This window comes from Cyclopterus lumpus, chromosome 23 (assembly GCF_009769545.1).
Source record: "Cyclopterus lumpus isolate fCycLum1 chromosome 23, fCycLum1.pri, whole genome shotgun sequence".
In the NCBI taxonomy this organism is placed as follows: Eukaryota; Metazoa; Chordata; class Actinopteri; order Perciformes; family Cyclopteridae; genus Cyclopterus; species Cyclopterus lumpus.
In genome coordinates, this window is record NC_046988.1 from 4741958 (window position 1) to 4755720 (window position 13763).

The window sequence follows — 13763 nt, forward strand, 5'->3', positions numbered from 1 at the left end:
AATTACACAGCGTGCAGGGCAAAAAGCAACAGCCAATGGGTTAACACATCACAGGAGATATGAAGCATGTAGGGTGCATGGGCTCCATATGAAGCAAATTATTTCTCACTAATGAATACACGTGTCATAATATGCATGGAGCTTATTATTCATAAACCGTTGAAGCCAGTCATTGACCTCAACAATTACGATAAAACAAAAGACATTGGCTAATAAAGGAATACTTTATGTAAAAATTAATATTACGTATAACATGTAGGACAAAAGGGAATGTACTCAATACTTTACAATGTATGTTTTTATGGAGATCAATATAAATCAATAGGCTGCATTAGGAGGGTTCATATCAGACAGAGAGCCATCAGGTAGCCAGAAACACGACTCCACATGAATGTTAATGTTGCTCTGTGTCTGCTGGACGTGTAAAGAAGCACATCTGCAAATGGCACAAAACAAAGAAAGAGAAAGAATGGTCTTGTTCTTCTAGCGCTGAAACGTAAAGCTTCAGAGATTCAGGGGTTGGCGGATCAATTCCAACATGTACTGCATATTGTCTTGAGGGAGAGGGAGAGGGAGAGGGAGGGGACGGGAAGCAAGGAGGCTGATGGGAAATGTGCAGCGAGTTACCAGCAAATACAGAGTGAAGCTGAGGGACACCGGCCGTTCATCCTGATGCTGCAGGCTGGGACCGGGCCAAGCATTGGACTGGCTTCTTTCAATTATTCAGTCACTACCATATTTAATCAGAGTGGTTCCAATTAGGATTTTTACCACCTTATATTTTAAGGAGAAAACAAATCTACAGAAGTTGATCTAAAAATGTAAATGTTGTTATTGGGTTTTCAAACATTAAAACATTATGCAGAGTGCCAACATTTGCAAAATGTGTTCATAATAAAAAGCTCACGTGCTATAATACAATGAATAAATAAATATATAGATTCTCACAGGGATCTCATGCGGTTACGGTTTTCAAAAGATGATATCTAGATTAAGGACACATTTAAGAACAAAATAGTTGATTAAATATCAATGATCAGCAATGATATATATTGGTGTACTGTCACAATAAAATTGATGAAATTGAATTTGAACCACGGGGGGTAGATTGGTTTTGATGGGTGGGATTGATAGGTCTCGCTCGGCCGAGAGGGTTATTGGCTGCAATCTGCCATCCCTCCAGGTCCTGTTCACTTCTAGGTCACTGAAGCGGGCCAGAAAGATTGTCACTGACCCCTCCCACCCTGGACACAACCTGTTTGAGTCCCTCCCCTCTGGTAGGAGGCTGCGGCCCATCAGGACAAAGACCTCCCGCCACACCAAAAGTTTTTTCCCGTCGGCAGTCGGGCTCATCAATGGAGCCCGGGTCACCCCCAGGACTACCTCTTCTTCTTCTTCCTCCTCCTCCTCCTCCTCCTCCTCCTTCTTCTTCTTCTTCTTCTTCTTCCTCTCTCCTCCTCCTCCTCCTCCTCCACACACATGTCACTTTAACATGCACTTTAACTTAAACACACGTCACATGTAACATACACTTTAACTTAAACACACATGTCACTTGAAACACAAACCTAAACACTTTAACGTTATTTGTCTGAGCACTTTATCTTTATCTTATACTTAATACATTGCACTGTTGCTGTCGCGTTGATTGTTGTTTGTCATGTCTAATGTTGCACCTTCCGCCAAAAAAAATTCCTCGTTTGTGTAAACATTCCTGGCAATAACCGGTTTCTGATTCTGATTCTGATAGGACACATGATAACATATATAATGTGATATTTTTTAAGTGGCAAATGTAATCCTACTTAATAACACTTACATTACACTGTCTACGAAAAGGGATTATTGCCAGTCAGGAACAGAAAATGCAGAGTATATTTATATAGATTATTAAATCATGTGAATGTGAGTTTTCTTTTTCTTTCTTTCTTTCTGGTTCTCCTGCACACGTTTTCACGTGTTGTCTTTTACTAATACAAGAGTGTGTGCAGGTCATACAACACGGCGACGCCCCCAAGCGGAGGAGAGCGGCGTTACAGCACCAATTCCTGCTAAAAATAGGCCCAGTTAAGTTTCGGTTTCCAATCATCAGAAACGAGAGCGTACTTTCCGACTCCACTGAACACGGCAGACGCTGTCATGTTCTGTTGCGTTGGGAGGCGGAAGGAAACGCGGAAGGAACCAGGCCCTGACGATGGAGTCTGTAATACTGAAGTTCATCCTCGAAAATCAAGGAGCAGTCGACAAGGAATATTTGACGTGTAACCTCGGCTCAGGCGACGTTATTGATGACATCATCAGTAATCGGGAGATGTTTGTCCTGTGTCAGCCCTTCGGGCAGCAGAAGGTGGTGGCCCGGACCAGGCTGCAGCTGTGCAGAGTCAGAGAGTGTCTGGGCTCCTGTTACATGCTGCACCTGTGTAAAAAGTTCCTCTTCACCGGAAACTGTCCGTTCAGGTAAATCGGTTCGAGGTAAATAGGCTCGCTCAAAGCACGAGGCGTGTCGTGAGTGCTGGGCAGGAGAGGCCTGCAACTATAGGCCTACTTCAACTATATCTCTGTTGTTGTTGTTGTTGTTTCTTCTGAACTTAAATTCGATTAATCACCATTTTCTAAATGTAATTAAAGTCATTTAGTGCAGAACGAGACGGTCCCAGGTTTGTGTCGGTGCGTTTAATGACCACATTTAAAAAGGGAGCACGTATTGACAGAACAGATGTATCAAGCGCACTCATAATAAAGTTATGTTTACGGGAACTTTTAACTGTGTAACTGTCTCAATTCAATATCGTCGTACCTCTGTGTGAGGTGTAAAGTGAACCAGACCATCAACGAGAAGATTTCAGTATTTTCTGTGTAGTTATTCTCAAAATCGACACAACATGAAAGTTCCTCGACGTAGCTTTCAGTTTCAGACTTTGGAATCTTTCGTGGAGTTTTTCCTGGTAACCAGTGAAGGCTTTAGCTACATATTTACCAAACAAACATAAGCGGGATCCACCTTTTCAGAACTATAGGCCAGCAAGAAAATAAGCATATTTCCCAAATAGTCATTGTGTACATTTTGAAAACATTTCTCACATACCTCTTATTAGCTGCGACTATAATTCCAATTGTTTTACATCAAACTCACGTCTCGTGCTCTTTGATGACAGGACCAGATGCAAGCTCTCCCATCAGCTGGACTCCGACCACAATATGGCGCTGCTGAGAGTGCACAAGCTGGAGAGTCTGAGCCGTACGGAGCTGCGCACGCTGCTGGTGCAGAGCGACAACTGGATGATGCCCGACGTAAGTCTGACCAGAGCGGGTTTTCCAAATTCTGATTGTCGGATCAGTTGCCACCGCCTATGGAAGGCTATGCCCATCCTGAAAACCGGATTGCTTGATACCCTAGAGTTCAGAGTGGCAGAAGTTGTATTGACTTCATGGACACATCTGTATTCATCACCTTAAAGAGTTTTTTCCGTGCCTTTTGCCCTGCTTGGTTGTAACCACCCTTTTTCTCTTTATGCAAGATATGTCACAATTACAACAATGGCGACGGCGAGTTTGGCCTGTGCGGGGAGGGCCATGACTGCAAGAGGCTACATATGTGCGAGAGGTACATGAACCGCGACTGCAGCTGCTTCAAGACCAATGATTTTAACGCCGCACAGCCGTACGCGTGCCTCCAGAGGAGAGGCGTGCCCGACGACCTCTTCCCCTCCCTGAGGTCTGTTTATGCGAACAAACTGGCCTTGAAGTACGACGACAGAAAGAGCTCCGCTGCCGCCGGCGCCAACAGCAACGATGCCAACAGCGACGATGGTCTGAACCCACAACAAAGGCAGTGGTTCAGAGGGAGAGGTGGCAACGGGAGCAACAGAGGCAACAGGGGCAACAGAGGCAACAGGGGCAACAGAGGCAACAGGGGCAACAGAGGCAACAGGGGCAACAGGGGCAACGGAGGTAACAGGGGCAACCAGGGCAACAATCCTGTACGACAACAAACCTCTTCCCCCGACGACATCGCCGTAGATTTCGAGGATTTGGACCTGTACACCGAAGACGGGCAGCCGCTCAACTCCTCCGCCAGTGACGTGGACGGCAAGAACAGAAAACTAAAACCGGATCAAACTTTGCCGGCGGCCAGTGGGCGCGGCGGCCATAGCGGCAACCACGAACCGCTGCAGCGGACCCGCTCCACTAACGACATCCCCGGCGCCGTCAACGCCGAGCCGAGCGGCGGCGACGGGCCGAGCCCGAGACCAAGGCCCGTCAGAGGTGAACTACGCCCGCTGCAAAAGCTCATTACAAATGTCTTTTAGAGAGAACTTTGAAGATGTAAAAAGGGAACAGGGCGACACTTCACGGTGCTCTTTTTATGTTTGTGTCCTTCAGATAAAACGGCGATATGCATGTTCTTCATCAAAGGACACTGTATACACGAGGGTGAGTAATCAACCCTGCATGACAGGTCGTCACGGAAAACAGCAATAAACGCACTGGTTTTGCGATTGCCACACATTCATTTGTATTTATGACCGATGTCTTCTCAGAGCAATGCTTTAAAGTCCACAACAAGCTGCCGTACAAATGGGAGGTCAGAGAGGGCAGTCAGTGGACCGACCTGCCGGATAATGAGACGATTGAGAAGCACTACTGTGACCCTAAAAACACTTACAGGTACAGTATGATATACAGCATACATATAGTTGTGGGTAAACATGGAGGTCTATCCAAGGCATCAAACTCCTCTTAGCCTCCATAACGCAGCGTGAACTCGCCGTGAAATATTGATTAATTAGTCCGGCTGTACCCGGTAAAAGAAAAAAACATTTGTTGTCATGTGTCGTCGGAGAGAAATCTCAATATTGATCCAATCCATATTGATTTAAAAGATGACATGCTGTTCAAATGGACTGAACTGTATGAATTTAATGGTCGTTCGTGTTTGCTGTATTTTAGTGGCGGCTTCCCACCAGTGAATTTTGACACGATGACCCACGGATCGGGCAAAGTGCGGCGACTCTCGACCACAAACTCTTTGCTCGAGCCCACCTTCATCCACACCACCGAGTGGGTTTGGTACTGGGAGGACGAGTCCGGGAACTGGAACACTTACGCTTCAGCTGTGAGTAACTGGAGTGATTGTACAGGCTGGATGACTCGGTGATAACTGCAGACAGCACGGCACACTAGTTTAACCTTTTGAAAACCATGGCGCAGACTGTGTAAAATATTACAATAAACATGAGCAAATATATTGATGCTATACATCAAATTAAACAAGAGAACTTGGGCTACAATAATCAGTAAGCCATTTATCACACAACTCAGGAGTCAGCCCACTCGGCACGTTTTCGGAACTAGCAACCCGTGGCTCGGTGCTATCAGAAAAAGCCAGATAGCAAAGAGCGAGAGGATTTAACACAGATTCTAAACACCTTCAGAAAATCCTTCTGCACCAAAGCATCACCGAGATATGAGCCAAAGAACACAGCAACATGAATCGCTTTAGCGCTTACAGTCACAAATGTTGCTTATCTTTTGGCTTTTTAAAAAATTTATTTGATGCATTGAACGCCATAAGTAATATACAAGTGAAATATATGGTTTTGTACATGAGAAAATTCAAATTGCACAGATGTTGCCCAAATGCCCATTTGGCCTAATTAATCTGTACTAAAACCTCTCTAACTTTGTTCTGCTTCACTGTTTCAAAGTCAAACTTTGCAGAAAGACTGATCCCATAGATCTCTGTGGTTTTTGACCACAGAGATGGTCGTTGCTCTGCATCCTTCCAAGAGATAATTATCCTGAAAGTGCTTTCTTTTTCTAGGCAAACCTGAAAATTCAACTTTTGCTGTCTTTCATCTTTATTTACTCTTAACCAGTAACAAATATACTAATATTTACACATCTGAACAAAAGCACACATGGGTTGCCTTTATTATAACACCAACATTATTCAAATAGTCTTTGTGGTTGCTGAGATACACCTTTTTTAGTTTGGGTATGTTATTTCGAGCAGAAACCTAAAAAATAGGTCGGTTTTCAAAAGGTTAAAGTCTGTCAAATTCTTTTTTTATAGCAACAATATGTTAGTTATGTAATGCTTGATGGGTATTATTCTGAAAAAGGAACGTTTCAGCTCTGGAGCTGATCACGGTGTAGGTCCGATCACGTCACACGGACCCTGTAAACATTGACTCAGTTCCTCGTCGATAAGGAGTTGGCAAACAAAGGAGCTTTCAGTGACATTTGGCAGTTGCGGCACAGCCCTAAATGCTGCTGTGGTGTCAAACTCGCTACAGAAACCTTTTGCACACGATGAGACAAAAAGAAGTGAGGCTAGTCCGAGCTTTGCCGAAGTCCTTCATCGCATTATCAGTGTGTAGATGGAGCTGGGGCTGCGTGGCAGCTCCCCCGAGGAAAGAGATGAGCGGCGGAGGAGGTCGTATCCTTGTCGCAGACATTACATGTGTCGTGCTCATTCACGTTGCAAGTGTCGGGTTACACGTCCCAGTTCTGATGACAACCTCATCCTAGTCAAATGAGTTCAGGTACTGACATTTAAGGCAGATTTGGTGCATCTGCCCAAAACCTTTTTAATTCAGTGTTCCACATTCGAATTCTGTTCCGAACATTTACACTAAAAATGGTGACGAGGGAATGAAATTACATTTTTAGATTGTTTTGCTTGACTAAATGCCTGAGAATGATGCAAACATAAAAATGTAGTTTTTGACAGCTGCAAATACAGAATTAAGTCAGTACGCTGGTTAGCTTAGCATAGAGGCTGCTAGTGCTGGCTTTATACTGCAGCTATAGCGTACGAGATAAGTGTGTAACACTTGACATTGCACTGAATTAACTGCCACAAACAATTTGAACTTTTTTTTTCTTTATTACCCTGTGTTGTTTGCACACAATAGCAACCCTCTCCTGATTGGTCAGTGGTAAAAACCTGCTCCTCTGTCTTGTGTTTGCAGGCGGCTGGACACAAAGCAGCGGACATGGACAGCGCCACGATGGAGCACAGGTTTCTGAGCAATGACAAAGATGTGCTGGACTTCACCGCTGGTTCACAGTCATACTCACTCAGCTTCCAGGGTAAACAAATATAGCGCAAACGGAGCTCTCCGTTCACACCTTTTGTGCATTTTGGAGAACTCATTTGAATCTCTTCTTTTCCCCAGACATGATTCAAACAAACAAGGAGTACGGCACCAAGAGGCTGGTGAAAAGACGGCCCCGGTTTGTCTCCGCGGCCGACGTCCTAACAAAGAGAGTGAGGTACGACGTCTCAAAGATGCTGTGTTGGTCCCACTTGTGTTTTCCACCTTTTTTCTTTTAGGAAACCTCACAATACAACTAATCCCACTCCTACTTTGCTTTCGGACCACAGAAGGCCACAGAATTTCACCGCCCTGCCCGACAGCTGGGACAGAGCGCAGATTCCACAATCGGGATTCACGGTATTGTGAATGCATCATCACGCCTTCAAAACTGCCTTGGAAAACGTAGTCCACGGTTTCTTTCTTTTATTTATGTGAATGCACATGCTGTTAAAGATTTTCAAAAAACGAGACTTCCACGTCATCATTTTTAATGATGTAAATATTTGCTTATTGTTGTTGTTTTCTCGGTGTGATTATTATTATTATTATTTAAAAAATTTAATTGAAAAAAATCGATGTGTTGTTTGGCAGCAATCTCAAGTTTCCAATATAGAACGGAGATCCTACTGTATAGAGAATAAAAGTCAACACCACACATAAATCTAAAGGTATTCTCTTCATAAAAAACAGAGACTCCTGAAAGGGGGTTGTAGACGCTCCATGAGCATCAGTTGCATGAGAACTGGAGGGTATTTCTTAATTGAAAGAAGAAACGCCACCAACGGATTCGGTGGAAAAGATGTTTACGCTTCATTACAATACACATGGCACCGTTATCAGTCCCAAATACACCATCCTGCTGCTGCAGATACTCCAAATGCGTATTAATCCGCTGCTGAAAATAGTCCCCGACAAACGCACCGTTGTCTCCTGTTTAAGTAACGTTGGATAAAGATTACAGTGCCCAGCTGTTCTTCTTCTGGTTTTATATAAAACTATGCATTCGTGACTCATTTACCTTACATTTATTTAGCGGATGCTTTTATCCAGAGCGACTCGACCATATTGGCAGAAAGTATTCAGAGACCGACTAACGAAATAAAGTTGGCTTTGGTCTTTTTGTTATTGTTTTTCACAATAATAATAAAAAATATATATATTATATAAGAAATGACCGGCCTCCTGCAGTCCAACCTGCTGCACCTGGAGAGCTGCTGTAGAGGTGCTGATGTGTCATAGCTGCTGCAGTTCATTGTGCCGCCAGTGGGCGGCCTCAAGAGCAACACGGTCATTTGTCAACATCGTACAGCCGGGCAGCTCGTTGGTTTGATGGAACCATTGCTGTCGATACAGACTTGATACATGCACTCAAAGATATGACCTGGTGTTATTAATATTCACCTCAGGGTGTGTGTGTTGTGACAATGTCTATATGTCATCCTTTTTTAAATTTGTTGTGGGTGCTTAATAGGTTAATAGTGCTTTTATATATGTAATGTACAAGAAGACATGTTGAGGCAATAGAGAGGAACAACAATCCCCCAAAAAAGATACAGATACATTTTGTATTTATTCCGTTTGAGTATTTGGTTGGAATAATGTCATAAGCAATTATAATTCTTGTTACCCAGTACAAAATGATACAAACAATAGTGACTTTAATAATAATTATTATCACCATCAGGATGATCATCATTGTAGTCATACTGAACTATATTGTAGTAATCATCAGCATAATCAGGGTATCAATTAACACTATACTAATCAATGATCACCATGGAAAATAAATAAATAAATATGGCACAAATCGTAATAGTCATCATCCTAATAATAATAATTATAGTAATAATTAAAAAACTAATGGGATCCTAATACTACTGATGAAAACAGGCATAATAAGGTAACACATTTTAAACTGAAATAATAAGTTTATAATGTATAATAATGTTCACTAAAAATAATACTGTTTTCTTTGTGTGTTTTCCAGCGAGTCCCCCTCGTGCGCTCCTCGGAGGAATTTAAGGAGCTCGAGATTCTTTTCTGTAAATCTCTGCGAGGCTTCGACATCGTTAGAATAGAGAGGGTCCAGAACAAAGCCCTTTGGGAGCTCTTTCAGTGGTACGTGAGGGATTTAAGAATATCTCCGACCGAATGGTTTAATGTCTTTGCACGACTGCAACTTTTAACAGAGGAGAAATAACCCATTGACGTATTAGTATTTATTATTACCGTGGGGTTGCCAAAAGTTCCAGTTCCTCTCAACGTTGGCACTCATTCCTAAAGGAATGATTTACAGTTTCTGATGTATTCCTTCTCAATAAAGGCAGAAGACGCAGATGAAGAGCAACAACCAGGGCCGCAATGTGACCGAAAAGCAGCTTTTTCACGGCACCGACTCCAAATACGTTGACGTCATCTGCAAAACCAACTTTGACTGGAGAGTGTGTGGAGTTAATGGAACGGTCTTTGGCCAAGGTGAGATAAGAAATAGGAGTTGTGATAAGATGTGCAGATGCTGCGTTAAATGAAGAAGATTTAGTCTGAGAGGATGGGAACGGTTTCTTCCATCAAAGCTTTCGCCTTTCACACAAATTTAAAGGGACAGTTCACCCAAAACCAAATGGAACTTACTGTTTACCGTTATCTTGCGTTGTCAGCTGACACAATTGGTCCAATAATTGTTCCATTACAGCTCATCGATGTAATTGAAATAATGAGCAGTTTGATGTTGGAACTACAGTCTTTCTAGTGAGCTCACCGTGCAGAAGTTGTACAACATGAATGCGTGTACTTTGGCAGAACATTTGATATATTTGGGTTTCGCTGTGAACTTCTTCTTCTGAGAAACAAAAAGTATTCAAGACAATAAAAAATCCCTTTACAATAATCCCCAAAATGTTAATCTCTGGGTCCAAACACAGGTACTTACTTTGCCCGGGACGCCAAATACTCCCACAGCTACACCGGGGACTCTGACGTCAAATCCATGTTCGTCTCCCGGGTGCTGGTGGGAGGCTACACCAAGGGGCACTCCAGCTACCGACGACCTCCCCCCAAGGACGGCGGGGACATAAACTTCTTCGACAGCTGCGTCGACGACGTTATGGATCCTTCCATCTTCGTCGTGTTCGACAAGCTCCAGATCTACCCCGAGTACGTGCTGCAGTACAAGGCCACGTACAGCGCTGTGGCGAGACCGGCTCCCCAACCGGTCCGCCCGGCTCCCCAACCGGCCCGCCCGACTCCCCAACCGGCCCGCCCCAGCACATATGTTGCTCCGCCCACTACACCCTCATACAAACCCAGCGCATATTCGAGCCAAACCCACCAACCCTCATATTACCAACCTGCACAACCACCGCCAACTCCTCCCCCAAAGAAGAATGATTCCTGTGTAATTGCTTAAGGACAATGGTGACGTGATGGCAGGCCTCTTTTCTTTTTCTTTTTTATGGATAATTTAAGGAGCTTGATGGCGCTTGTGCAGACTGCATTGGGTAATGGTATCCATTAAAGAGTGCAATGAGCAGCAGAGTGACTTTCACGCAGTTGCATCACTTAAGAGTGCTTGTTTATGTGGAAGAACATGTTCACACTAGAACAATCAATCACGGATTGAAACAGTATATTGGAATTATGAGTTTCCATCCAAAATGAAGTCAACTTTAACGTTTGGCTTTCATCAGTACATCAACTCTTCCAATCTTTCTCTATTTCCGTCGTGTCCCACTAAAAACAGACGGATGGAAAGGCGCTTATTGAGGTGTGGTTAACCTAAATGTTTGTGAAATGCTGAGACAGACATTTGCTCAGGGAATTTTATAGATCACAATGACATCAAATAGTCCTAGTCATTATTACAGCCGACATAGCTCCTCGAGGAGTAGAGGGCGACATAATCCTTATCTGCATCCTAAAATGAGTCATACCACTAATAGCTTCATATAAACAAGATGTTGTAGGCTGTTTGAAGTTAAAGCATCATTTCTAGTTTTTGTGACTAAAAACTTAAAATATCTGTATTTTCCAAATTGTACTGTTGGAAAACTGCTGATTATGTGCTTTTAAATAAATAATACATGCATAAACTGCACACAGAAGCAGCGTTTTCTTTTCATGGTTTGCGTCACATGGCCTTGTTTGTCGCCATTAAAAGCTGCAGTTCTCTCCGTCTTCATCTGTCTCATCAGTCAATTGAAAAGGCCACCAGCGCTCGGGTTGAGCCTCTTAGTGGAATGAGGCAGGCCATGAAAAATGATCAATATGGCGGCCCACTATACATTCACCAGCAGTCGCCTCCTGTTGCTTTTCCTGACAATCTGCCATGTTAAGATTGAATTTCCCTTTACTTTATGCAATAATTAATATGAACATAATTCAGTGGTTTTGTGACAAAACCACTGAATTATCACAGGACTGCAGTTCCTCTCAGCTCGACAAAGCATTATAGTATCTGGCTGTTTAAAAAACACATGATTTATCTTGTGTGTGCGACATAAAATACATTAAAAATCAACCCATGGTTTGTTAAGGAGCACGTTCTCTGAAAGCACTTCAAGAGAAGACACTTGGGAGCTTAGCCGCCGCCAACCAGAAGTGACACGAGAGGGTGGAGCGAAGTACAACCGGACATGTTAGGGGACCAAAATGTTACAATTAACTTCCATGAAATGAGAACACTGAAAACTTATCAGACAGATGAACAACCTGCTTCCATATTCAATCAATATCTACCTTGTTGTTAGTCCAAAAACATCTGAAAAGGACTTCTATAAAACATTATGCATTGTATTGTAATGTATCTCAACCTATTGCCTTAATCTTCTATTTTATTTTGTTTTTTTTATTTTGTTTTACTGCGTAGTCTTGACATTTGAATGATTAATGGAATTTTGGTCTCAACATATTATTTCCTTGTATTTGTATCCTTTAAAAAAAAAATATATCACTATTGGCGTCTTTTTGGTTTCCAACCTCTCCTGCACAAGGTTAAAACCGGTTTGCTAACATCTTTTTAAATACGTGTAAATAAATAAATGAATAAAGCCCACTGTGAATGGGACAACTCGCAGACCGTGGTAGAGACCGGCCAGTCACAAGGTAGACACACCCCGAAGCATACCCTGCTTTATGGTATATTTTACTTCATGGGACCTTTTACATTTCATAAATTATGGGACCATAATTTGCTAATTGAACATCATGCTGTATTGAAGAAGACTTAAAACTAGAGATTGAGACCATCAACTTTTACAATGTTCACTGAGGTAGTAATAAATCCAGTGAGAAGTAGAGTCATCTTCTCATAGATTTCTATACAATCAGACTTCTTTATGTGAGCAGAAGAATCGCCCTCTGGTGGCCAGTAGAAAGACTGCAGGTGTAAGACACATCCACGTTGGCTTCACTTGGAGTGAGGGGGGGGGGGGGCTGGATGCTCTCCATCTATGCAAACCTGTGCCATTTCAAAGTAAAACTGTATTGTTGCATGAACGATTCATGTGATAACCAAACTGAGGGGATTTAAAGGCACTGGTGGATATTTGGCAGTTGGTGGTGGACTCTTTATCCCCCAAGGGACCCGTTCTGTAAACGGTGAGCACTAATTAGGAACGTGTTATTTCCCCTTTGGTTGAAAACACACAGCCTCTTCTCTATGCAGAAAACCAGACAGACAGCTGTGGTGGTACAGTAGATTACGGAGAGACCATTCCCAGGGCGAGAATGGATGTGTCCGTCACTCCCGGTGCACACAATCCTCCGCCAACCGAGCTCCATTATGCGTTTGAGGCCCACTAAGATGGAGCTGTCCAGTGGGGAAAGCAGCTGTGCCCCGCGGGATGCAACAGCCCACCCAGTGGGAGTAAACATCCGTTTACATTAACCAGCCTTCTGCCTGCGTCCGTCGTTCCTCCAGAGCTGCGAGGAGCGTTCCAGGCCTACGCATAACGGGAAATCAGTTTTGTCTGCATTACAAGAGCTTATGAATTAAATATGACTCCTTTCCCTTGTTTGCGCGCACCCCTACTAGTGTGTGAGGTGTTTATGTTTCTGCTGAGTCATGGCCGTTTTGTCCCAGCTGATGGAAGAGTGCTATGGCGGCCATAAGCCCCCCGGGGGTGAGAGGAAGTGAGTCAGATCTTTATTTGTCTGATAGCAGGAGAGGAGAGCTGTGTATGTGCAGCTTTAATGGATAAGTAAGGCACCTGTTGATCAGACAATCGTTAAAGGTGAACACTAACTACATTTCACATTGGGCTGCAGCGGGGTATTGCTTTTCTGCACAAAACCGGAGCCGAATGAAACCGTTTTCTATTTTCTTAGATGTATGATCGCTTACTATCGAGGGATGTGGGGTTTGTAGATGTCTTCTTTTTTTCCGAGCGGGACGGTGCTTTCTTCTGAGGTCTTTCAGTGTCGGCCTGTCGGTCCACCACTTTGATCCGGGTCTCAAAATGTCAGATCTGTTGGATGGATTGACATTTTGTGGAGACGTGCACGGTTCCCAGACGATGTATCCCGGTAACCCTTTTCAAGGTCTCCTGAGTCCTTCACTTGTGCCACCGCGAGGTCGACATTTTTTAGATGGATTATGGTGAAATTTGGTTCAGATGTTCATATTTAGTGGCATCATGAGGTCTGATGTATCCAGTGCTT

At 43.4% G+C, this 13763-nt stretch overlaps 1 protein-coding gene across 1 annotated transcript; it reads left to right on the forward strand.

Moving 5' to 3' along the window:
• Window positions 1–2077: 2077 nt before the first annotated feature.
• On the forward strand, window positions 2078–11199 carry si:ch73-252i11.1 (uncharacterized protein LOC553517 homolog). Its single transcript, XM_034526456.1, has 12 exons — window positions 2078–2457; window positions 3156–3291; window positions 3519–4266; window positions 4384–4434; window positions 4542–4668; window positions 4951–5116; window positions 6978–7098; window positions 7185–7281; window positions 7394–7463; window positions 9094–9224; window positions 9430–9581; window positions 10028–11199. Exons 1-12 carry the CDS (start codon window positions 2195–2197, stop codon window positions 10510–10512), a joined length of 2547 nt encoding a protein of 848 aa, XP_034382347.1. The 5' UTR covers window positions 2078–2194; the 3' UTR covers window positions 10513–11199.
• Window positions 11200–13763: the final 2564 nt, after the last annotated feature.